The 22,565-nt window shown below is 45.4% G+C and overlaps 1 protein-coding gene across 2 annotated transcripts in view; it reads right to left on the bottom strand.

The window, feature by feature from the left end:
• Window positions 1–2,045: 2,045 nt before the first annotated feature.
• The window catches only part of TTF2 (transcription termination factor 2), a 41,488-nt gene continuing 20,968 nt past the window's right edge, over window positions 2,046–22,565 (bottom strand). Inside the window, exons 10-24 of one of the 2 annotated variants that reach the window (XR_003970842.1) lie at window positions 21,467–21,586; window positions 19,951–20,101; window positions 18,045–18,153; window positions 15,580–15,764; window positions 14,464–14,617; window positions 14,105–14,196; window positions 13,150–13,235; window positions 12,401–12,537; window positions 11,271–11,441; window positions 8,950–9,008; window positions 7,293–7,443; window positions 6,521–6,603; window positions 4,519–4,593; window positions 2,543–2,839; window positions 2,046–2,366 (exon numbers count right to left, since the gene is read on the bottom strand). Coding sequence is in view for 1 of the 2 variants with exons in the window: in XM_030325269.1 (XP_030181129.1) it covers window positions 2,695–2,839; window positions 4,519–4,593; window positions 6,521–6,603; window positions 7,293–7,443; window positions 8,950–9,008; window positions 11,271–11,441; window positions 12,401–12,537; window positions 13,150–13,235; window positions 14,105–14,196; window positions 14,464–14,617; window positions 15,580–15,764; window positions 18,045–18,153; window positions 19,951–20,101; window positions 21,467–21,586 (1,718 nt within the window). In the remaining variant the exon portion in view is untranslated. Of the gene's footprint in view, window positions 2,840–4,518; window positions 4,594–6,520; window positions 6,604–7,292; window positions 7,444–8,949; window positions 9,009–11,270; window positions 11,442–12,400; window positions 12,538–13,149; window positions 13,236–14,104; window positions 14,197–14,463; window positions 14,618–15,579; window positions 15,765–18,044; window positions 18,154–19,950; window positions 20,102–21,466; window positions 21,587–22,565 lie in introns of both variants that reach the window. The other variant, XM_030325269.1, reaches the window with a different exon arrangement.

The following is a 22,565-nucleotide window of genomic DNA, read 5'->3' as shown; positions in this document are numbered from 1 at the left end:
GTGTTGAACTTTTAACAAATCCTGCAAGAAAGGGCAATCTTACTTCCTTCATTTCCTGATCTCATCAGGGACCTCACTTTAGTTGCTGAGTTCTGAAAATAATACTCACCTTACAAACAGGGCAACCAAAGTGCAGAGAAGTTAATGATCTTGTACAAGGTTTATGCCCCCAGCTAAGACGAACCTGGAACTTGACTCAAGACTAAGTTCTACACCAGAATGCTTCCTACCAGGCCGTGCTGTTTTTGCCTTTGTAGGCTTTTAGTCCTTGTCCTCAGCACCATTGCTTACTCAGGCTCGGGTGCCTTGGTCCATACTGTGGCTGGGTTAACCAAGGGCTTCATCTCCTAACTCTAATTTAAATGAGGGCAATGGTTCTATCTAGGACAACCACAACTCTTTCTAACAGAAATTACCAGATGTGTTTTGGAAATGATTGCTAATGGGAAGAAGGAAACATGGACAGTCTCCAAGTATAAAAGTATCACGAGTTTGTGCTAGATTACTCACTGCTATATGAACAACCCCAAAATCTCAGTGGCTTAAAAAAATACTATTTTCTGATCCTGTGACAATCCAGTGTGGGTGAGCAGGGGTGGGGTGGGGGGCACACATGGGGAAGACTTTGTTCCATTGAGGAAGTGACACTTGCTAGTCTGCCGAAAGGGTCCATGGGCCAGAAATAGGTTAAGAATCCCTGACCTAGAGGCTTCTCTAGGACTCTGTAGGTGTCCATCAGTTCCTTGCATCTGGTGGGCCGATGAGGGAAGAAACAGCTTGATGACTCATTGAAGCTTGAGAGGGAGGTAAGAAATGACCCACATCCCTTCTGTCCTCATTCCATTGTCTAGAACTCAGTAATACGGGCCCATGTGACTGCAGTGAAGACTGGGAAATGTGGTCTCTCTGGGTGTCCGGGAAGAAGAGGCTGAGTGAGCACACAGCATTATCTTTGCTACAGTGTCGGGCACACATTTATCGGGTTAAACCAACCGTCATACAAATACTAAAGGATATGATGGCAGAAATACTAACATGATCTAATACTAAATGAGACTGAGATACGAAGTGCTGCAAATATTGTAAATCTGTAAAAATGCAAACACAGGCATACCCTGGATATTGCCGATTCGGTTCCAGACCGCCACAGTACAGCAAATATCACAGTAAAGTGAGTCAGACGAATTTCTTGGTTTCCCAGTGCATATAAAAATTATATTTACGCCATACTGTAGTCTGTTACATGTGCAACAGTATGTCTAAACAACATATATATTATATGTTAATTTAAAAATCTTTTATTGCTAAAAATGCTATCATCTGAACTTTCAGCGAGTCGGTGGAGGGTCTTGCCTTGACACGGATCATGGTGTTGGCTGTGGCAACCTCTTAAGACAACAGTGAAATCTGTCGTAACGAGGGACTCCTCATTTCACAACCAATTTGTCTGTAGCTTGTGATGCAGTGTGACCGCATCTTACCCACCGTAGGACTTCTTTCAGACTTGGAGTCCATCCTCTCAAACCCTGCTGATTTATCAAGTAAGTTTCTGGACTATTCTAAATCCTGTATTGTCATTTCGACAGTCTGCACAGCATCCTTACCAGGAGCAGATTCTATCTCAAGAAACCACTGTCTTTGCTCATCCGTCAGAAGCAGCTCCTCATCTGTTCAAGTTTGATCATGAGATCCCAGCCATGCAAATATAATGAAAAGCCTGAAACATTGTTACCAAACTGTGATGCGGACAGGAAGTAAGCAAATGCTGTTGCCAAGAAATGCAGTATCCACAAGGTGCCATGAAGGGAGGTCTGCCTGTACTGTAAAAAACGACACATAGCAGGGATGCCTGGGTGGCTCAGTCGGTTAAGCGTCCGACTTTGGCTCAGGTCATGATCTCGTAGTTTGTGGGTTCGAGCCCCGTGTCGGGCTCTGTGCGGACAGCTCAGAGCCTGGAGCCTGCTTCGGGTTCTGTGTCTCCTTCTCTCTCTGCCCCTCCACTGCTTGCACTTGCTCACTCTCTCTCTCAAAAATACGTAAACATAAAAAAAAAAAAAAAGACACATAGTCCATTTTATTTCACAAGTAGCACATGATATTACAGTGAAAGGAAACAGTGGAACAGCACTAGGTGAAACGATACCAAATACTGAATGCTGTGATGATGCCCATAACAGACACCTGCTCACGTACGAGGCACCTCCTTGGTCTCACGCCTGTGAGGGAGAACCGTTTGGTGGAGACAGCTACAGAGTCATGGCCGCGGGGTCTACTCTCTGCTCCGCCCAGGGACATGTTAAAAGGAGCAGCCTCACTGGCAGGAGAGGGACAGATGGCACGGAGCTGGGACACTGGTCCCCCCTGAGCTGAGAAGAGAAAGGCAACAGACGGCGTTTTGAGCTTTTACTGAAGCTTTCCTACAACTGTCCTGGCGTTGTTTTCCAAAATTCTTGAACTCTCAGGCATTTTCTTTTTTCTGAAGTAGTTCATTAGTTTCTCTGTCACTCTTAAATAAGTCGATTGATTAACCTGACTGACTCACCAATTAGTTAACGTGGTAACTGAGGCTCGATGACGCCTCCTTCCAGGGAGGGCCTAGGGCCAAGGAGGGCTCGGAGGGTCACGTGTAGGTCGCTCTCCCAGATCCTAACACAAACCAACAGCAGCACTACCCTGAGCCCGGTAAACAGGAAGTTAGATGCCAAAAAGGACTTTGAGGTCAGCCAACGTGAGCTTCTTGACAGATTTTCCAGATCCTGATAGAACCTGCTTGGCCAAAGTTTTCTTTTTTTCTTGAAGGTGTAAGATCTTCTCTTCCACTGTTCCCTCACAAATAAACCTAAAAAAATAGATATGTAACAAACACCCAAAACAGCATATTTAATAACACGTTCAAACTTCTACTCAAGGCTTTAGTTTTTAAGATTTCTTCCTTTAAGTCTTCTCAGGTTTAGTTAAAAACTCCACGCTTAGAAGACCCAAACAACCTTGACTAAGTATATGCCCATTTAAAATGATGTGACGTAAATTATTTTGCGTTTCTTTCTGAAGCTGAGGTAACTGAAAAAATGCCAAAATAAGCCAAAGATATCTCCATCCAAAACTGTAGAGATCAGCTTCCACCCAAAAAGCTCAATCTTGATCAAGTCAGAAGGCCTTAAAGCTTATCAAATTTCTGCTAGGTGTATGTGTGCTGGTGTGAGTGCAGTGTCTCATTTCTTGGCTAATTCACACCGAACACAGGCTGTACAACCTGAAGAAACGCCACTGTTGTCATTCACTCGTTTGACACGCACTGATTCGGCATTTACAACATGCCAGGTGTGTAGGAATGGAGGGATGTGTATCTTGTGCTCTCAAAGAGCACACAAAGAGAGACCTGAAAATAAACACAAGGCAGCTGGAAAGTGCTACAGAAATGTGTCCAGTGTGCACAAAGAGTAGAACATGGCGTGTCGGAGAAAGAGCAGGCTGTCCAGTCTGGCCAGGGCAAAAGTCAAAAGGACTCCGCCATGTTGTACTGCAATGGCAAAAGCTCAAGAGGATGGCAGGGACCGCTTCGTGAGTGGCTTTGCGTGTCACGCTAAGAAATTTAGATTTGGAAGAGGGTAGTGGCAGTGTGGAGGGAAAGGAAGGGATGGTTATAACAGACATTTAGAAAATAAAATTAATGGACTTGGTATGTGAAGAGAAAAAAGGGAGGAACATAGTCTGTGGCTCCAGAATTGGATATTCACAAAGACAAGGAATTCAGAAGCATCAAGAAACATGAGGTTATGGTATCCCATTTCCGTCTGCGACATTCTGAGTGCCTGGAACATGTCACAGTACTTGCTACACAGTGAGTGCTCAACGGGTATTAGTTTTGGGAGTTAAATGAGACGAAAGCACGAGTGAATGAGTAGGTGCACACTCAGACTCAGATATTTAGCACGGATTTGGGTATCTAGGTCTGATGTGTCGGAGAGCTTGGGAATGAGGACACAGACTGTGGGCTCCCTGGAGTAGACAGGATTATCGATGGAGGTGCATACAGGGTGAAGAGAGAGCTAACGACAGGGAAAGCAGCATGTCGCTGTGTATGGCAGATTGTGGAATTCACTGATGGCCCTGATACGCACACATATACCTGGTACAGCACACAAGAATTTTTTGGCGTTATTTTTGCAAACAAGATTTTTTGGGATATTATTCTTTTAAGAACTCTTACGTTCTTTTCCACATGTCTGAAAGTATGTCAAAATAAAAGTTAAAAGCAAGAACTAAATAAATAAAGGGTGGGGAGGAGGATGCTCTCCCTAGCCTAATATGCAATCTTGTAGGGACCAACCCCAAGGGTACCCCCATATTGCTTGTGTTCCCTTCCGGACTGTGGGTACCAGGGAAGCCGTGCCTCACGGGCATTGTTAGTCAGGCGCTCACCAAATACTTTACGTTCTATGAAAACACCCCCCAAGAAAGACTTTCACAAAAGTAAAGCTTGGGAAGGGGCCCAGGTCCCGGGAGGCCTTGACTTACTTGTGCACGACAACATCTTTCTGCTGCCCTACTCGGTAAATTCGGTCACAAGCCTGGTCTTCGAGTGATGGATTCCTGTTAGAAAAGAGGCAAAGCTCAGAGGTGCTGTCGCCCTGGGCTGGATGGGCAAGTGCCCTGGGGAGAGCCAGCCTGCGGCTGCTTCCAGAGAGTTCCGGAGCTACAGACGGTGATCACATTTTCAAAGGGTTGAGAAAAGCCCATAGAGAAGAACAAAGGACAGAGACTTATGTAGCCCGAAAAGCCTAAAACATTTACCATCGGGCCTAAAATATCTGCAGAGCAAGTTTGCAAATCCCTTGTCCTATGCTATGCTGGCCTCAGAAAGATTAGCTTCGAATATCTTCTCGCCCTCGAATGAGCAGCTCGGGTCAGTGTGCCGACAGAAACCCCACACCACCATCAGCTGACAACAGTTAAGTAACACAGGGGACGCCAATGCTCAATTTCGATCACTAACTAGCTGGAACCTCAACTTCAGATTGCTACCCGGAAACATGAGGGCTGCCTAATGATCTTGAACACCGTTTTTAACTTTCATATCCTAAGATTCAACTAAGGGAACTTAATTTCTTGTCTTCTTTATAGATTCTCACTATCAACTTCAAGCTAGTTTCTCATCTTTCCTCTTTGAAATCTTGGACAAGATTTCTCCATTTCAAAACACAGCCATGTATGTATTTACGTATGTACTCAAGATTTTATTTTTACCGGCTCCTGGGTGGCTCAGTTGGCTAGGGGTCTGACTCTTGATTTTGGCTCAGGTCACGATCCCAGAATCATGGGATCAAGCCCTGCATGGGGCTCCGTGCTCAACATGGGGCCTGCTTAGGATTCTTTCTCTCTGTTCCTCAGCCCCTCTCCCTCACTTGCTCTCACTCACTCTCTAAAATTAAAAAATAAAAAAAAAAAATTTAATACATTTTTTTAATTTTTTTTTTTCAACGTTTATTTATTTTTGGGACAGAGAGAGACAGAGCATGAATGGGGGAGGGGCAGAGAGAGAGGGAGACACAGAATTGGAAACAGGCTCCAGTCTCTGAGCCATCAGCCCAGAGCCTGACGCGGGGCTCGAACTCAGACCGCGAGATCGTGACCTGGCTGAAGTCGGACGCTTAACCGACTGCGCCACCCAGGCGCCCCTACATTTTATTTTTAAGTACTCTCCACACCCACTGTGGGGTTCGAACTCATGACCCTGAGATCAAGAGTCGCACACTCCACCGACTGAGCCAGCCAGGTGCCCCCAGAAATCAGCATTTAACTCCCACTCTGCTTTCCTCCCTCACATGTATCAGGGAGTCCCAAATAAGACCAAAACACATTCTCCCAGAAGATGATAACAGGTTGGTCTGTTTGCGCCAATCTGGGCCGCCTGGAGAATCAGACAAAAGCCCTATTTGGCATAATTGGAAAACCCCAAACTGAGACTAATTATGACATTTTCCTCCTACCAACACACAAACTCATTTATCTTATGTCTAGGAAATTTGCTGTTATGCTTTCAATGTTGATGCTACGTGCAAAACCAATAGCCTTGTGTTAAGTGTATTCCTAACATAATTAGAAAATTCCTTTTCCTTTTGCAGTAAAGCTGCTCCTTCTTTTTCAGGGTTGAAATTTCCTTGGACGTCAACAAATGTGTGTGAAATATGGTATTCTGAGGAGGTAAAACTGAGTGAGATAGCTCTTAGCCCTGAGAAAAAGCCCTCTTCCCAGTTTCCATGGAAACAGATGTCAGATTAACAATAAAGCGAATGCTATTTTAAGTAGTCATTTGAAGCCTTGCTTGCTCAGGAATTCAGGCCCATCAGCAGTCCTACACCCTGTTTAGCCCTGTACCTGTACACACCCATGCAGCTGAGGCATCTCCAGAATGCAAAAAGAGCATTCTCAACATAGGAAGTCAGGCCCCAACGCCCCTGTAGCCCATAGATCCTCATGCTACGCTGCTGACGATGCAAGGAGAATCCAGAATCATTACCAGTGCATATCCAGAAGAAAAAGATGGTTTCCTCCAATCAGGTTTAGGCCAACACCTCCAGCCGAGAGAGAGATTAGCATAACCTTCAAAAGAAAGCACAGCATTCCCTTTATATGGATTTGGCCTCCTACTACAGCTCTCCCTCTGTCTCAGGTTCAAGCCCAAGATCACTCCCTATCAAATTTCCTTCTGCCGGCCCAAAACTCTGAGATGTTATCTCCCATGCCTCACCTTTAAGAAAACTCACTTCGTATTTTTTTTGTGGGTCAACCTCAAAACACAAGGCATGCATGCCTGCCAAAATACACAAATACTACAGTTGAGAGCACTGGGGCGGCTGGCGCAGCGGACTTTCCATTAACCAGATTCCGTCCATTCCCTGGGTCTCTGTACCCCGACGCCTGCCGCTGTGAATGCTCCTGCCCATCAGTCCACCAAAGTTTTCCGTGTTCTTGCTGTTACTTCGTTTCTCCCCACACTCCCTCTCGTCAAACCCCCACCTAACCTTCAAGGCCTGCCTCCTCCACAAAGATTCACTCAGTCCAACCAGTTCTGCTCTTCCTCTGCTTCTACAGCCCTCATATTTTATTCTCTTTAAAGGATTTGCACACTTTGATACATACGCCAATAAATGCCTCCTAAATTAACAGCATGTGGAGGGAGCAAGGCAATGAATGTTTTGATAGCTGAGCTGCTACACCGGAATGCTCTCTGTATATAACTGAGAATAATTTGCTCTCGACTACAGAGCTCTGATGTGACCAGCTCATACCTGAGGGCCCCTGGAGCTGTTAAATGCCTCCACCAGGTCCATCCTCTGTTTGGGGCTGACAGAGCCATCGATGGTGGCGTAAGTCAGGCCGTGCCTCTTCAGGTGCAAGGCTACCACATGCAGCATGCTGGTCCACTGGGAGACGATGACGCTGGAAGCAAGCGGAGAACAAAACATCAGCCCCAGGCAGAGAGGAAACAAATTCATCTGCAGGGCCTTCACGTCCCTGTTACTCTTAAGAGTCAGTCATCAAATGTGGACGAGGAAAGGCCTTCTGCTCCCTGGGGGGCAAAGGCGCACGCTCAGGTCACATTTTAAGGTTATAATGCTGCTGGCTGTTTCCAGATCCAGGGTGCGATGTATCTCAAGCTAAAGGAGGTCAGAATAAAGTGGCGGCTAAGGACTGCAGCCTCCTAGCATTTGGGGGCCTAGTGCTCACCCAGAGATCTGTGGTCCTGCAGGAAAGGGATACAGGCCACCCTCCCTTTGCCAGCCACAACAACAAGATGCTGGGACATCTCTAGTCCCACCCCCCAGCCTCCATGCTATATGTCTGTATCTATAACTACATCTATCTATAAATCTCTATCTCTGTCTCTTTTTTAGAGGAAGAGAATTGTAAGCAGGTTCCACACACAGCAAAAGACCGACATGGAGCTCGATCTCACAACCCTGAGATCATGACCTCAGCTATCCAGGCACCCCATAGTTTTAAGTTTTTAAATCAAATTAGTCCATATACACAAATGCAGGTTTGTAACACACAGGTAAGGATAACATATAACAAATGGGTCCATGCACCCAACTCAGGAAAATTCCCAGCACCGTGGGGCTCCCTGATCCATGCCTCACCCCTGCCTTTCACATCTGTTACTCCCTTATTTTTCTTGAGATGTTTTCTTACCTTTTGAAAAGCATTTTAAAAAATATTTGTTTTTAAGAGAGAGCGTGTGTGAGTGAGCAAGCACAAGTTGGGGGTGGGGGTGGGGCACAAGAGAGGGAGGGAGACGCAGAATCTGAGGCAGGCTCCAGGCTGACAGCACAGAGCCTGACACGGGGCTTGAACCCATAAACCACAAAATCATGACCTGAGCCGAAGTTGGACACTCAACCAACTGACTGAGCCACCCAGGGCCCCAGCTTTTCTACCTCTTTAAAAAAAATATTTATTTATGTACTTTGAGAGAGAGAGAGAGAGAGAGAGAGAGAGAAAGAGAGAGCGAGCATGCATGCGTGTGAGCAGGGAAAGGGGAGAAAGAGAAAGAGAGAGAGAGGATCCCAAGCAGGCTCCACACTGTCAGCGCAGAGCCTGACGTAGGGCTTGATCCCATGAACCATGAGATCATGACCTGAGTCAAAATCCAGAGTCAGATGCTTAACTGCCAGGGCCACCCAGACGCCCCCTATGGTTTTCTACTTTTAAACACTTCTCCAGGTGCTTAACTTACTCTGATCCTCTAGGGATTTCCTTCTGAATCAATGCCACAAATATGTAAACTAGAAATCATAGAGAATTTGTGCTCTAACTTCAGTGCTTTCTCCAGAGGATGATTTAAGGTCCTTGATTTATAAAAAGCTAACACTTAGAACTATCAGCAATGTCAAAGTTTCCTGATGAATTACAAACAATACTTGGATAACAAAAGAACACATTTACCTCTTTTGGGACCCTCCATTTCCTCGGATTGCCTCCAATTCCACCAACAGAGATGAAATCTGGGAAACGTTATTTAACACATGTAAGTTGCAGTAAATTTGTTTTTTTCCATCATCCCTCCCCTGAACTACTGAACTGGCCTCTCTGCCTCTGGTCGTACCCCACTCTAGGCCATTCTCCTCTCTGCAGCCAGGGGGCTCTTTCTAAAATGCTGGTTTGTCACTTTCCTCCCCTGAAGGCCTGCTCCACAGGTTGTTGAAGAAGAGGACCCGTCCAATCTGAGCAACACCTGTTAAGCTTCCGAAGAAGCTCTCTGGGTATTTCTCACCCCACTCAGAGCACATGTGAGTCCACATAGGCGCAGCTGGTAAGAACACGAGCGCGACTTGGGAGAGCCGCTGGGTTCACTCTTCGCGACTGCTAATGCGAATGACCTTTGGAAAGCCTGGAGGGCTGGAGTGTATCCCCAGGATGGTGGAGGAGGAAGAAAACCGGACCAGGAATCAGGAGACGAAGACAGCTCTTACTGTGCCGTCACGCAGCTGTACCCCTTTGGGACTCCTGGTGAAGGGCTCAGACTCGTCATCAGTGAACAAGCAGCTGACTCAGACGGACCCTTCGGTGCCCTCAGGGCTCTGTCCCATGCTGCTATTGTTAAAGAGGTCACCACTAGACACCCCCGCTCGCGAGGCTGCTTTCCTATCTGAACAAACACGCTGGGCAGGATGTGGGGTGCAGGACTGGACCACTGTGAATTCGTGGGGAGCAAAAAAAGCAGGCATATGAAACCCCTCGTGTCTTGGAGACTTGGGGCTGTGGAAAGTGCTCGGACTGCCACACAAACAAGCTGGCGAGAGGTCTCCTGAGAAAACTGTAGTGGGAGGGCTGGAGTCATGGTCCACGAGCTGGGGTCAAGTTCCAGCAACACTCTGCAGGAGTTTAGGTGTGTTCTACCCAAACTCCCTGCTCCACGTGAAGCCTGAAGTGGCTTGAGCCACTCTTAATGGGCTTGCACGAAGAAGTCTTGTGAATATATATCACCCGAGTATTAGATGAGGAGCACAGGCTATGAGGACTCTGTGTTCTAAGCCAAGAGCTCACTCTGAAGGTGCGAGGACATGAAGTCCGTCCACATACGGTGTTCTTCTTATGTTTTCTCCCACTTGCTGGTGGTCAAGACCTCAGTAAATACTTTCAAAATTTAATTAAAATTAGTTCTTGGAGCGCCTGGGTGGCTCAGTCGGTTAAGTGTTCGACTTCGGCTCAGGTCATGATCTCACGGTTTGTGAGTTCGAGTCCCGCATCGGGCTCTGTGCTGATGGCTCGGAGCCTGGAGCCTGCTTCGGATTCTGTGTCTCTTCCTCTCTCTCTCTCTCTGCCCCTCCCCTGCTCATGCACTGTCTTTCTCTGTCTCTCAATAATAAATAAATGTTAAAAAAAAATTGTCTTTTAATTTTTAAAATTAAAAAAAAATTTTTTTTAATTTTTTTTAAATAGTTCTTAAGTAACACCATTCCCTTGGCAGTGACCTCATTTCTAGTTATATATATATATATATATATATATATTTTTTTTTTAAGTTATATATATATATGTATGTGTATATATACATACATACATATATACATATATGCATATATATAAAACTATTATTATTTTTAAAGCCTTGGAAAAGAGGCTGAGGCTGGGAATGGCAGCTTCGACAGCAGCCGCGAGGGAGACTCTCCACTCTCCACTCTCAGGGTGCACAGCCTCATGGAGGATGCCCCAAGCCAGCCAGCAGAAAGGCAGGACTCAGGTTACAGCACACCTCAGCCTCCCTCTACCGGAATGCTTCAGCCTTAGGAAGCTTTCATGAAAATGGGAACAAAAACGATTAACCAAGATAGAAGGCTATTTAGGAAATAACACTCACAAGATGGATGCCTTTCAGCAAGCCCAAGCAACTGGCGCTCAGATGGATTACAGCAGTCTCCAGGGTCAACCCTTTGTGGTTGTCCCTTAAAGCTTTCCCGAAACAAACTGTTGGCTCACTTAGGCCCCGCCACTGGCGTAAACCTGAGAGGCAGCCTTCCCACAATCCGTGACTGAAAATCTGCCTTGCTGCTGCAGCTGGCCCAGGTCACCCTCTGAAAGCCTAGTTTTACTCGTGAAATAGAGTCAGAATTTAAGACTGGAGGCGGAGCCGCGCCAGCTAAAATCTAACAGTTCTACCCCTGAAATGCAAGAGCTGTATGTGTGTGGACCAACGTGCCCCTCGCACACACGAACCTGCGCGAGGAATCCCAGTTTCTCTACCAGAACGGAGGTGACCAAAGTACCTTGCTGCTTGCTCTTGTGTTCTCAAAGATCTCCGCCTTGAAACATTCCCCATTAAGGGAAATGATGGGAGAAGGCTCCGCGTCACAGAGTTCGGACAACGTCAAGGCACTGAGCTGCTCTTCCAGAGAAAGGACCAGGCCCTCACTTTTCAGTTCTGCCGGGTCCAGGGCCTGAGAAGAATACAGGAGATGGGAACTGGTGGTGCATAGTCGAGGCAGCGAGACGGGTTATTTGCCAAGGCAGTGATGACCATCTAACATTTCACACAGCCAACTGTCTTCTAATTCATCATCAGTGTCTCCTCAGAGAAACCCTGCCCAGAATGCAGTCTGGCAAGTTTGTTCACCAGATTAAACATAAATCAAATGATGGCACTTCTCAGAGAAATGCCAGATTCCACGACCATTCTCTTTTCCCCAGCGGAAGCAGTACAGTTAATTAAGCTGTTGTCATCAAAACACATTACTACAGCTCCTCAGAAAGAAAAACACTCATCTTAATTATGGACGTGCCTCTATCAGATGTGAGCGCCACTTTTCCAATTATATAAATACTCGAGTTTTCACAACTAGCCTTAAAAGCCCCAATACCACCAGAAGGCAGAAAAGACTAGTAGCTAAATTGGCTTTATGGCATCCTCAAATACCAAAGTATTCATGGATGGTTTTCACAAAATGACATTTTCCATTCTAAAATAAAGTTTATTTACAAAAAGAACAGTAAAAGCTGTCTCACGGGGCGCCTGGGTGGCTCGGTCAGTTAAGCGCCCGACTCTTGATTTGGGCTCAGGTTGTGATCTCTGGGTTCGTGAGTTTGAGCCCCGCGCCATGCGCGGCACTGACAGTGCAGAGCCTGCTTGGGGTGTTCTCTCTCTCTGCCCCTCCCCTGTTTGTGCTGTCAAAATAAATAAACTTAAAAAAAAAAACAACAACAAAAAACCTGTTCTCAATACTAGGGGAATTATCTCAAAATCGGTGAAAACTAAAATAAGTAAGACTTTTCTGCCCCACCAAAACCCAGAAGCACCCCAAAACGCCATTTCCCTTGATCCAGCAGCTGGACCCCGGCACAGAAGAAATGGACTTCTCTGGCAGCCACTGTGGAGATGCACGCAAAGGGCTTTTCTTACCGACGTCAGCAGAGAAAGGTGACAGCAACATTGGCGGAGTCTCAGCAGCTGTGTCAACAGTACGTGGGGGGTGCCAGACCGCTGTGAGTCCGCGGCCGCAGAGGCTCCAGGCCCGCCGGACCCAAACTCCCGAGCCACTTCCACAAAGGAAAACAAACCACAAGAAACAGTACGGGATTTAAAGCACAAATATGGGGAGGAATCGCCAACTCACGGAGGCCATTGTGAACTTCTCTGATCTGAGATTCGGTAACACGGCTGTAACTGACTTCCCTACCAATTAAGCCAAATGAAACATAGGTTTTCTTTGCAGACCTACTTGCATTTTAATAAAGCAGATTTCAAAAGTAACTGAAAAGAAGTTTACATCACCAGGCCTGGTGCATGGAGATCAGCTTGGGTTGGCTTGGTTTGAGGTTCCTTGCTAAGATCGACTCTCTCAGATCAAGAATTCATAGTGGCGCCTGGGCTTAGTCGGTTAAGGGTCTGACTTCGGCTCAGGTCACGATCTTGTGGTTCATGGGTTCGAGCCTCTCATCAGGCTCTGTGCTGACAGCTCGGAGCCTGGAGCCTGCTTTGGATTCTGTGTCTCTCTCTCTCTCTGCCCCTCCCTCACTCCCACTGTCTCTCTCTCTCTCAAAAATAAATGAACATTAAAAAAAAAGGAAAAAAAAAAGGATTCATAATGTCCCGTCTCTAAATCCACATTTTCATTTCTTGTATGTATTTATGAGGGTCCCACTGCTTACCTTTACTGAATGGATTATCAGGGCTTCTTCCAGACTGGTTGCCTCCACTTTCGTGCCCTGCTTTGAGGTAGGATTGCAGAGCTGACCTGCCTCAGATCGAAAGAGAAAATGGACATATAATGTTTGCTACGACCAAAGACATTTACAATGGTCACTGCTTAACTGTGCTTGCGGTAGGACCCTGCAAAATTATAAAGGGGAGATCTGTTAGAATAAAGCCAGGCTCATGGCAAGTACTGGCCAAAGGTAATGAAAACTAATTATTTTAAAAGCCAAATCATTTTTTAAATGATTGATAAGGGTTAATAAACACATTAATATTATAGAATATTATGTTTAATGATAACTTACTACTAACTTACAACACATTAATGTAACACTAACATTAATTAGTATTAGTTTATGTTTATTAATAAATACTAGAATATTACATGAGTTTACAAAGAAAAAAACATATTCACACTGGAAGTGAGAGGTACCCAGAGGGAGAGAGTAAATCTGGAATTTAGGGAAGGACAAGAGTTTTAGAGACACCATAAAGAAGAGACGACAAGGATTACAGAGCAGTTTCTTTGTTTAAGTCCGATCAGATGCTCAGTAACAGGTCAAAGGTCAAAGGGATGTTCCTTCCCAATACGGCCCCATAGGACCAGATAGAACTGATGTACAGTGACCACACTGTAGGGCTTCTATGCAAGGAAGAAGCCCTCGCATAGGCTTCTAGTGCCTATGAAGAACATAGTGTGTATATGAGTCAGAGGGGAGTCGGGGAGTGGGTGGTAAGAGAAAAAGGGAGAAAAAACAAGCAAACAGGAGGAACACAGATATCCAAACTCATCGATAATAGCATAAATGCAGTTTGAGGAATCCCGTATTCCTCAAGCCTGGACTCACTCCCAAGCAGGGACAGGAATAACACAACAACAAATGTGAGGTGCTTCCTCAGTGCACACACCTGGATCTTGCCAAAAGGACACTGTAAACATTCTCTTCCTCTTCAGAGAGCTTTAATCGGTGCACCTGAAATTTCCGCTGGGGTAGCATCACCTGGAGGAGGAGAAAGCAGCCGGTGAAGTCAGACAAATGACCTGAGCATTAGAGAGTAAATCCCCACAGTGGACACTGGAAACCTAGTCAAAGCCTGGCCAGCACTTCCCCCTGTCCTAAATCAGGACTGCTGCGGGGCCCCCTCACAGGAAGACGGGACACTCAGAGACCCCCAGGAGCAAAGCAGATGGCTGGTCAAGCCAAGGCAGGGATACGGATACCCCCCTTTCCCTGGCCTCGCCCAGGGACGCGTGAAAGTAAGATTACCAAGGGCTTGCCGGTGGGGTCCAGCTGGTCTTTTGTTCTCCTCAGCAAAAGGCTCTTGGTTAAAATACTTAACCGTTCTCCTCCTTTCTTTGAACCATTGTCAACCTGGCTCTTCCACAGTCGGATATCATCAAATGGTGAGCAACGGAGAAATCTGTTTTTGTTGGGGAAGAAGACAGAGAGTAGGAAGGAAGTATTGAAGGATAGTTCAAGGAGGAGAAAAGGGTCCAAGGAAACACATTAAGATGAGAAACAAATCAGGGGCGGCTGAGTGGCTCAGTCGGTTAAGCGTCTGACTTCAGCTCAGGTCATGATCTCACGGTCCATGAGTTCGAGCCCTGCATCGGGCTCTGTGCTGACAGCTCAGAGCCTGGAGCCTGTTTCAGATTCTGTGTCTCCCTCTTCTCTGACCCTACCCCGTTCATGCTCTATCTCTCTCTGTCTCAAAAATAAAAAAATAAAACGTTAAAAAAGAAAAGATGAGAAATCAGATTTTCTGTTACATCTGTCATTCAATCATTTTTAACAGTGAATTTCATAGAAAAGCTCTGCCAGACATATCAAAAGGATCCAAGTCAAGTAATAAAACCACATTATAAAATGTGAATTTTCCCATTAACATTGTCCGTATTGCTACAGCAAAACACGCAATCAGTAGATAGAATTTATTCCTAAAGCTTCAAAGGTTGACAGAGAAATTCCCTATCCTCTTGCAGGCGGACTTGAATTAAAGCAAGTACTTTAAAATCAGCATTCTTTTCTGTTTGCGTCGAATAAAATAGTAGGCCTGACCCTAGGACATATGCTTTAAAGTGGAAAAAGCCCAGAACATTCACCGGACTGAAGAAAGAGGGTTTTGTTTCCTTTCATTTTAATCCGTCCTGTATTTTTTCACACACGGGGGCTGGATGTCATCAAAGTCTTGTACCTGCCAATCAATCAACTGGTTATTTTCTCATGGATATTAATTCTTTTGTCCTTTAAAGGTTGTCAGGTTTGCCGTCTGCTATCCGAGATAATCTGGCACACTCTGGAACTTTATCATGAGATATGAAACAAGTATGAAGGGTTATTGACACGGTTCACACTGACATAATCCTGGAGAGTTTTACTCACTTCAGCAGTGAATACATGTCCAACAAGGTGTTCTGAATGGGGGTTCCGGTGACAGCCCAACGGGCGTGGGCCTCTAGCTTGCACACAGCTGTGGAAGTCTGCACTCGGGGGTTCCTAACACAGTGAGCTTCATCCAATATGATTCGAGCCCAGACTATTCGAAGCAAAGGTGTTTTTGCTATATCCTGGAAGAAACCCAAGTGAAATCCATCAACTGTATGGGAGAATGTACACGTCTTCAAGAAGTTAAGGGAAAATATGAAAAAGTATGGAGGATCCATTCTTACCTTCAAGTTTGAGGGCTTAAATCAGGTATACTGAAATAAGAATTGAGCTGAAGAAACCAAAAGTGGAAACTCTTAATGGGCAGAAATAAACAAGTCAACTTGAGAGCCCCCAACTTTCGGTTTAAGATGCTTAGTAGTAAAATGTTTTAACTTAAGTTCATTTTATCCTTTCTACCCACTTCTGAGCAATGGCCATGGGTCAGGACTACACTAGGTGTCAAGCCTGGAAATTCACTCACTCAATAACATATTGACCAGATTTATAAAAATTCACTAGAACTGTACTGACGGGTCTACTTTTATGCGTAAGATATGAAATCAGACTTAAAGGACAGTTCCTAGACTCAAGGAGCTCACAATTTGGCAGGGAAGAAAATCAGGCATCCAGATTAGCATTATGTTTATATATTAAGTCCTGCTGGGTAATTCAATACACGCCGGAAAAATCTACTCAGTCCGGCTCACTGCTACATCCCTAATACCTGAAACACCATCTAGCACATAGTAGATCCTTAACGTTCGCTGAATGTGCAGAGTGCTATGACGTAAGTAAGCACAAGGTCTAGGAGAGGCATTTAACCAGAGGATTAAAGAACTCTCAAAGCAGGTAAAAATAAATAAATAAATAAATAACCAACCAACCAACCAACCTAGAAAAGGAACAGAGGCAAAGCATTCCACTCGGAGGGAGAGCAGCATGACAGCGCAGGGCAGGTGTCCGCCCCTTGGTACAAGTGAGCATGAGGCGCAGGGGGTGGGAGATGAGGGACGTGCAAGTTCAAGTTCATACAAGGTCTACTGCGTCCTGCAACGGGACTACGGTTTGATCCTGAAAGCAATGAGGAGCCACTGGAGAACCTCAAACGTTAATTACCAGCAAGAAGTCAAGAGTTGTTCTGACTGGAGAAGCATTCTAGAGATTAGCCTGAATATGGCTAGGTTAGTTCTTGGAACAGCACAGTATTTTCAAGAGAAAAAAAGCCCCACGGTAATGATGCAATAAAGCCTCTGTGCTGTATAACTGGGACTACTTGGCCATCCTAGCAAACATTCAGGGTTTTTTGTCTGGTTATCGTTTAGCTTCTGGCCCTCTTGTAGCCTTATTATTTGCAACCCTTTTTCTGGGAGGTGGAGAGGCAGTTGTTAATGGCTTAATACAAAAATACTTGTACTAAAATACTGGTCTTCACATTGAATATAAAAAATGCCCCAGGGTGCTTGGGTGGCTGTCGGTTAAGTGTCCGACTCTTTAAAACAAAATGTTTTTTACTGTTTATTTATTTTTGAGACAGAGGAAGAGCATGAGTGGGGGAGGGGCAGAGAAAGAGGGAGACAGAATCCAAAGCAGCTCCAGGCTCTGAGCTGCACAGAGCCTGATGTGGGGCTTGACCCTGAAACCACAAGATCATGACCTGAGCCGAAGTTGGACGCTTAACTGACCAAGCCACCCAGACACCCCAAGCGTCCAACTCTTGATCTCAGCTCGGGTCTTGGTCTCAGGGTCATGAGTTCAAGCCCCACATTCAGCTCTGCACTGGATGTGAAGCCTACTTAAAAATATATATATATATCGGGACACCTGGGTGGCTCAGCCGGTTGAGCGTCCGACTTCGGCTCAGGTCGTGGTCTCACAGTTGGTGAGTTTGAGCCCCACGTCAGGCTCTGTGCTGACGGCTTAGAGCCTGGAGCCTGCTTCACATTCTGTGTCTCCCCGTCTCTCGGCTCCTCCCCTGCTCATTCTCTGTCTCTCAATAATAAATAAATATTAAAAAAAATTTTTTTTAAATATGTGTGTGTATGTGTGTGTGAATACACACACACACACACACACACACACACACACACACACACACCCCTAAGAGTATATACTCCGAAGACTCTAAAAATTGCAAGTGGGGCTTCCCATATTCATGTGATGAGTACCATTACAACTATAACGTAGTTACCATTAGTTCAAGAAAGCAACTAAATACTGTGCCAAACCTCAACCTTTACTGCTGATGAGTTTGTCTAAAATAAAAGAGAAGGAACAGAGGGAAGAACTCTTTGTTTCCGCAGGTGGAATGTTTAGGCCATTCCTGCCCTCCCAGGAAGGTACCTTTCCTTACTCTGATGCTGCGGAAAGACTCCAGTTAAGTGAGGTGTGGCTCCAGTTTCCCTGGCGGCTCCCAGACTCACCTTCTCCGCGCTGGGGTTTGCACCCAGGATCACTCCCTCTTGTTTCTGTGTGGGAATCTCCTTGGTCAGAAGGTTATAGGTAGTGATCACGATGTCATATGTAGACAGTCTGCCCAGATATAACACAGAGTAAGCAGTAAACAATCCCTCCGTGACTGACAAAACAGGCGGGGATGACCCGTTTATAAAAAATGCGAGCGGCTGCAAGGACAGTCAGCAGAATTCGTTAACTCATGTCCATAATCCACACACACATGGTTTGGGAGGGGTAAACTTTACTCACTAGGCTTCCTTAGCTCTGACATCCGATCATTTTTATAGCCTGCTCACTATTACTAAACAGCCTCCCTGTTCCCATCCCACGAGTCAGAAAGAAAAACCTCTGGCTGGCATCATATTAAGCTTGGTACAATCTGGCAATAACAGAAGCAGCATAGGATTGAGAATTAACATTTAGTAATGATTTGACCTAGATTGATACTGACGTCTCAGGGAGGTAAGAAACTCTCAAAGCATTGTTCATCTATAGCTGATCTTTCGTCTTATGATTCTATAACGGATTTCTGAAAACCCATTAACCCAGCTTTGACATTTGGGTACAAAAATACATGCTGTAAGCTTGGAGTTTACCTCTCCTGTACTCTACACGTAAAGATTCTTAACAAAAGGTACAAATCTTTTTTCCAACGAAACGTAACATTGTGCACCTAGGCGAATGTCCATAAATGCTTCTGATAAAAATGATATGCCTAATTCAGAGGGAGTGCAGTCTACACATTGCCTTTGTCTCACACAGAGAAGAAGAATTAAGAATGATTCCAAACTGTCAACTAGCGCATTCGGAACACCAAACCAGATATGCTCAAAGTGCAAATCAAGTGGGGTGTAATTTATTTCTAATAAATATCTGGAACAAAGGCCACTGACAGCACTCTGCTGGAGAAGGCACGCAGGCCTGTCACTGCTGCCCTGATACTTTTCATCCGCTGAGGCGACCCTCACTCATGAGAGTGTATTGTAAGACTGAAGGCCCCCAATTGTGCAACTCACTGTTCTTTAGGAGGTCAAATTTCTAGTATTAGAGGTTGGGGAGATTATTTGGAAGCAGAAACAACTCTGTTCTTGACTAGACAGCAAGTATCCAACGCAGACCATCATATCACAATTAGAAACAAAAAACAGTTCCTTTAGAGGCTCCTGGCTGGCTCGGTCGGTGGAGCATGTGACTCTTGACCTTGGGGTTGTAAATTCAAGCCCCACGTTGGATGTAGAGATTACTTAAAAATAAAATCTTACCAAAAAATAATTCCTTGAAAACCAAAAGCAAAGATTAGGACTAAAATGACCCTATGGGGAAGGATTTTCATTCCTCCTTCCTGATCATCTCCCTTGAGGAATTTGGTTAGGTCTCACCCTTAACCCTTGAGTCTAAAACTTCTTAGATGGTTCATATGTGAAAAAGAGCACCAGTCTGTATCACACAATCCTTAATAGTCTATCAGAATGCTCTGTAAGACTGGGCTGACTGGGCTGGCTGCATGTGCACGAACAGAAGAAGAACGTGAAGCTGGACTCAGATATTCAACAATCATGAGCGACTGTGGCAGATCCCGTTGTTCCAGAGGAAATGCTGCTGCTCCCTGGCTGACAACTCAGACACCTCAGGCTACCTCATATGGCAGCTCCTGTTGAGGACGGGGACAAGGATACAGCAAAAGAACACCATTCTCTTACAAGCTGCATCTCTTCTCACAGGTGAAGGATGCTGGGTTGACGACAGTGCCCTTGGTCTTCACAAATCATCAGCCCTGATTAAGTGAAAGCCCAGGGAGAGCGGGGAAGGCCAACAGGCCCCTTCAGCCAAGATGCCGAGGGCTCACACCAACCGCCGTATTTCCACACTTACACTTTTGCACGTTGTTCCCGATTGGGCCCATGATAGAGACAGACTCTTAGTGTGTTGCTGCCCACACGTTTCATCACCTCGTTTTTCCAATGATGGATCAGGGAAGCAGGACAGATGATCAGCGTTCCATGGGAAATGAACTCGGAGGAGTCTTGAGGGGGGAAAAAAATCAGCACCTCGTTATGCTCATTCAACCGTCTTTGACTCCTTGAAGGCATTTCCTCTTTTTCTTGACTTTCATTCTTTCAATCAATATTTAAAAAAAAAAAAAAATTTTTTTTTTAATGTTTATTTATTTTTGAGACAGAGAGAGACAGAGCATGAACAGGGAAGGGTCAGAGAGAGAGGGAGACTCAGAATCTGAAACAGGCTCCGGGCTCCGAGCTGTCAGCACAGAGCCCAATGCGGGGCTCGAACCCACGGACCGCGAGATCATGACCTGGGCCGAAGTCGGACGCTCAACCGACAGAGCCACCCAGGCGCCCCTCAATCGATATTTTTAACAAACTGCTGCTCTTACTTCCACGCACAGGGTACCACAGAATGGGAAATAAAAGAGGTGATCTGTCAACTCAAAACACGTATATGTTTTCCCCTGTACAAATGTCAGACAGAGAAAGGCTGAGGAGGGAAAGTACAGTACGTGGCCTCAGTCTAGAAAAAACAATATGCTTCCACAGTGGCGAGGAGGCAGAGGTAGGATCATTTCCTATCTCGTCCCGAGTGGATTCGTCACAGGAGAGTATTATTTTCTCTGAAAAGTGTAATTTAATTACATCCACATTATAATGTAAGTACAAAACCCCTCAGAAAAGCCAAGCTTGCTTTGGAATGGGTTAGGGATGGAGTATTTGTACCATTGCCCGCACCCCCATCTCTTTGTATGAACCCAGGGGCACAGGACCCGGCTGCCACCGTGTTCATTAGAGGCCCTGAGAATGGACGGCAGGTTTATAAAAGTCCTACCAACTGACCCGCCAACTGTCTTGGCGGATGTTAGCAACTTCCACGTGATGTGGTGATGCCAATATGTTACATGTAGGACCTTTAATGCACTTGCACATTTTACTTTCAAACAGAGGTTGAGATAAGGTAGAAATTGTCTAGAATTTGGAAACTTCTGGAATTTCAGAACACTTGGAAAACAGCTTCTGCTATGGTGGCTAAAATCTGAGGTTGTGACAGACCTTCCTTAAGAAAACTATATATTAACTAATTTGTACCTAACCTATGGTTATGTCCTCAACATTAACAGAAATAATCATCAGAGCCCTTCCAGCGCCTTGGCTCTCTCTATAAAATTTTTTCTAATTACAGGTCAAGCTAAGTTTATAGCAAAAGGAGAAATGACCACTTGTAATTAAGCAGATCTAGCATCAGAAATGACGGCACAGGAATGAGTCTAACACTAGTCTTCCAATAGATGAATTAAGTATGACCAAACGTGTTCTTTCAGAGCTTAAAAATGTCTACTCTTAAAAATGTCCACTTAGGAAATAACAGGCTATCTGTATACCATCTTTGGAAAGCCAGGTCAATGCCAGGTTTTTGTCTTCTTCTTTGTTTTTCTCCCGATTCTTCTGGGTCAGGATGAGTGCAATCATTGTCAGAGTTTTTCCTAATCCCATATCATCCGCTGGAAAACAACAATAAAAATCGGACAGTCCATTACTTAGGGCAAAGCATCACCTCCACTTGAAGAGAGAAGCCACTGGCAGACCTTAGCCCTTGCTGTGCTGCCGGTGTGGATCTAGGTCCTTTCCAAGCCTGACAAATCCTTCACCTTGTGTTTGAAGACGAACCCTAGCTCTGGCTGTTTACTATCTAGATCAAAGGCACTTACCGTGACTTTTGCAAAACTTAGAACTTAGGACTTAGATTTTATTCTAGTCTGCATGCTGAAATGTTACTTAACGGATGCATACGTGGACATCTATCTCAGTTTGGTGGTATTGCCTGGTCTTTTTAATTTCTTACTCCGCCAAAGCAAAAGGATCCAGTAGGTGGAGTTCGTTCAAAACAGTCCTTCTCCATTCCCTTCATTTATTCATCAAAGAGCGCCATAAATGAACATTTCTTGGGTGGTGTCATTGTGCCAGTCACTGAACTTACCTAATTTATTGTTTGTACCCTACAGAATATTCTCATCCTCACCTGAACAGTTTCAATAAGCATTCTGACATAAGCAGAAATAAAATGTCACAGCATGGGTTCTGGTTCGCATTCTGGCCCTGCTACCATGCAGACAGAGTTAGCACCACACATCTGACCCCCATCCCGGGAAAGGCCCGCTGACAAGGTCGGCCCTGGGCTGGCGTGTGGGAACACGAATTCAAGCAGGGTTCCCACCATTCCCAGACCTTGTAAGAGCGCCTCACTGTGCCTAAACTGTGCCCACATGATGTGGTTTATGCTGCACAGCTGCTTTCCTTCTGGGAGTCTGGAATTTCAGGACCCAACAGGCCGGAAGCTGCCATTGTGGCCAGTTCCTAGTAAACACCTGGGGCCCAAACTTCCCCGCTTGGTAACATCTTACATGTGTCATCACAGCTCACCCTGTGTGACTTCACTGGGAAAGGTCTCTGGAAGCCTGCACCTGGTATCCCCTGAGCTTT

The sequence above is a fragment of the Lynx canadensis genome, chromosome C1 (assembly GCF_007474595.2).
Source record: "Lynx canadensis isolate LIC74 chromosome C1, mLynCan4.pri.v2, whole genome shotgun sequence".
Lineage (NCBI taxonomy): Eukaryota > Metazoa > Chordata > Mammalia > Carnivora > Felidae > Lynx > Lynx canadensis.
This window is presented reverse-complemented; position numbering and strand designations above follow the sequence as displayed.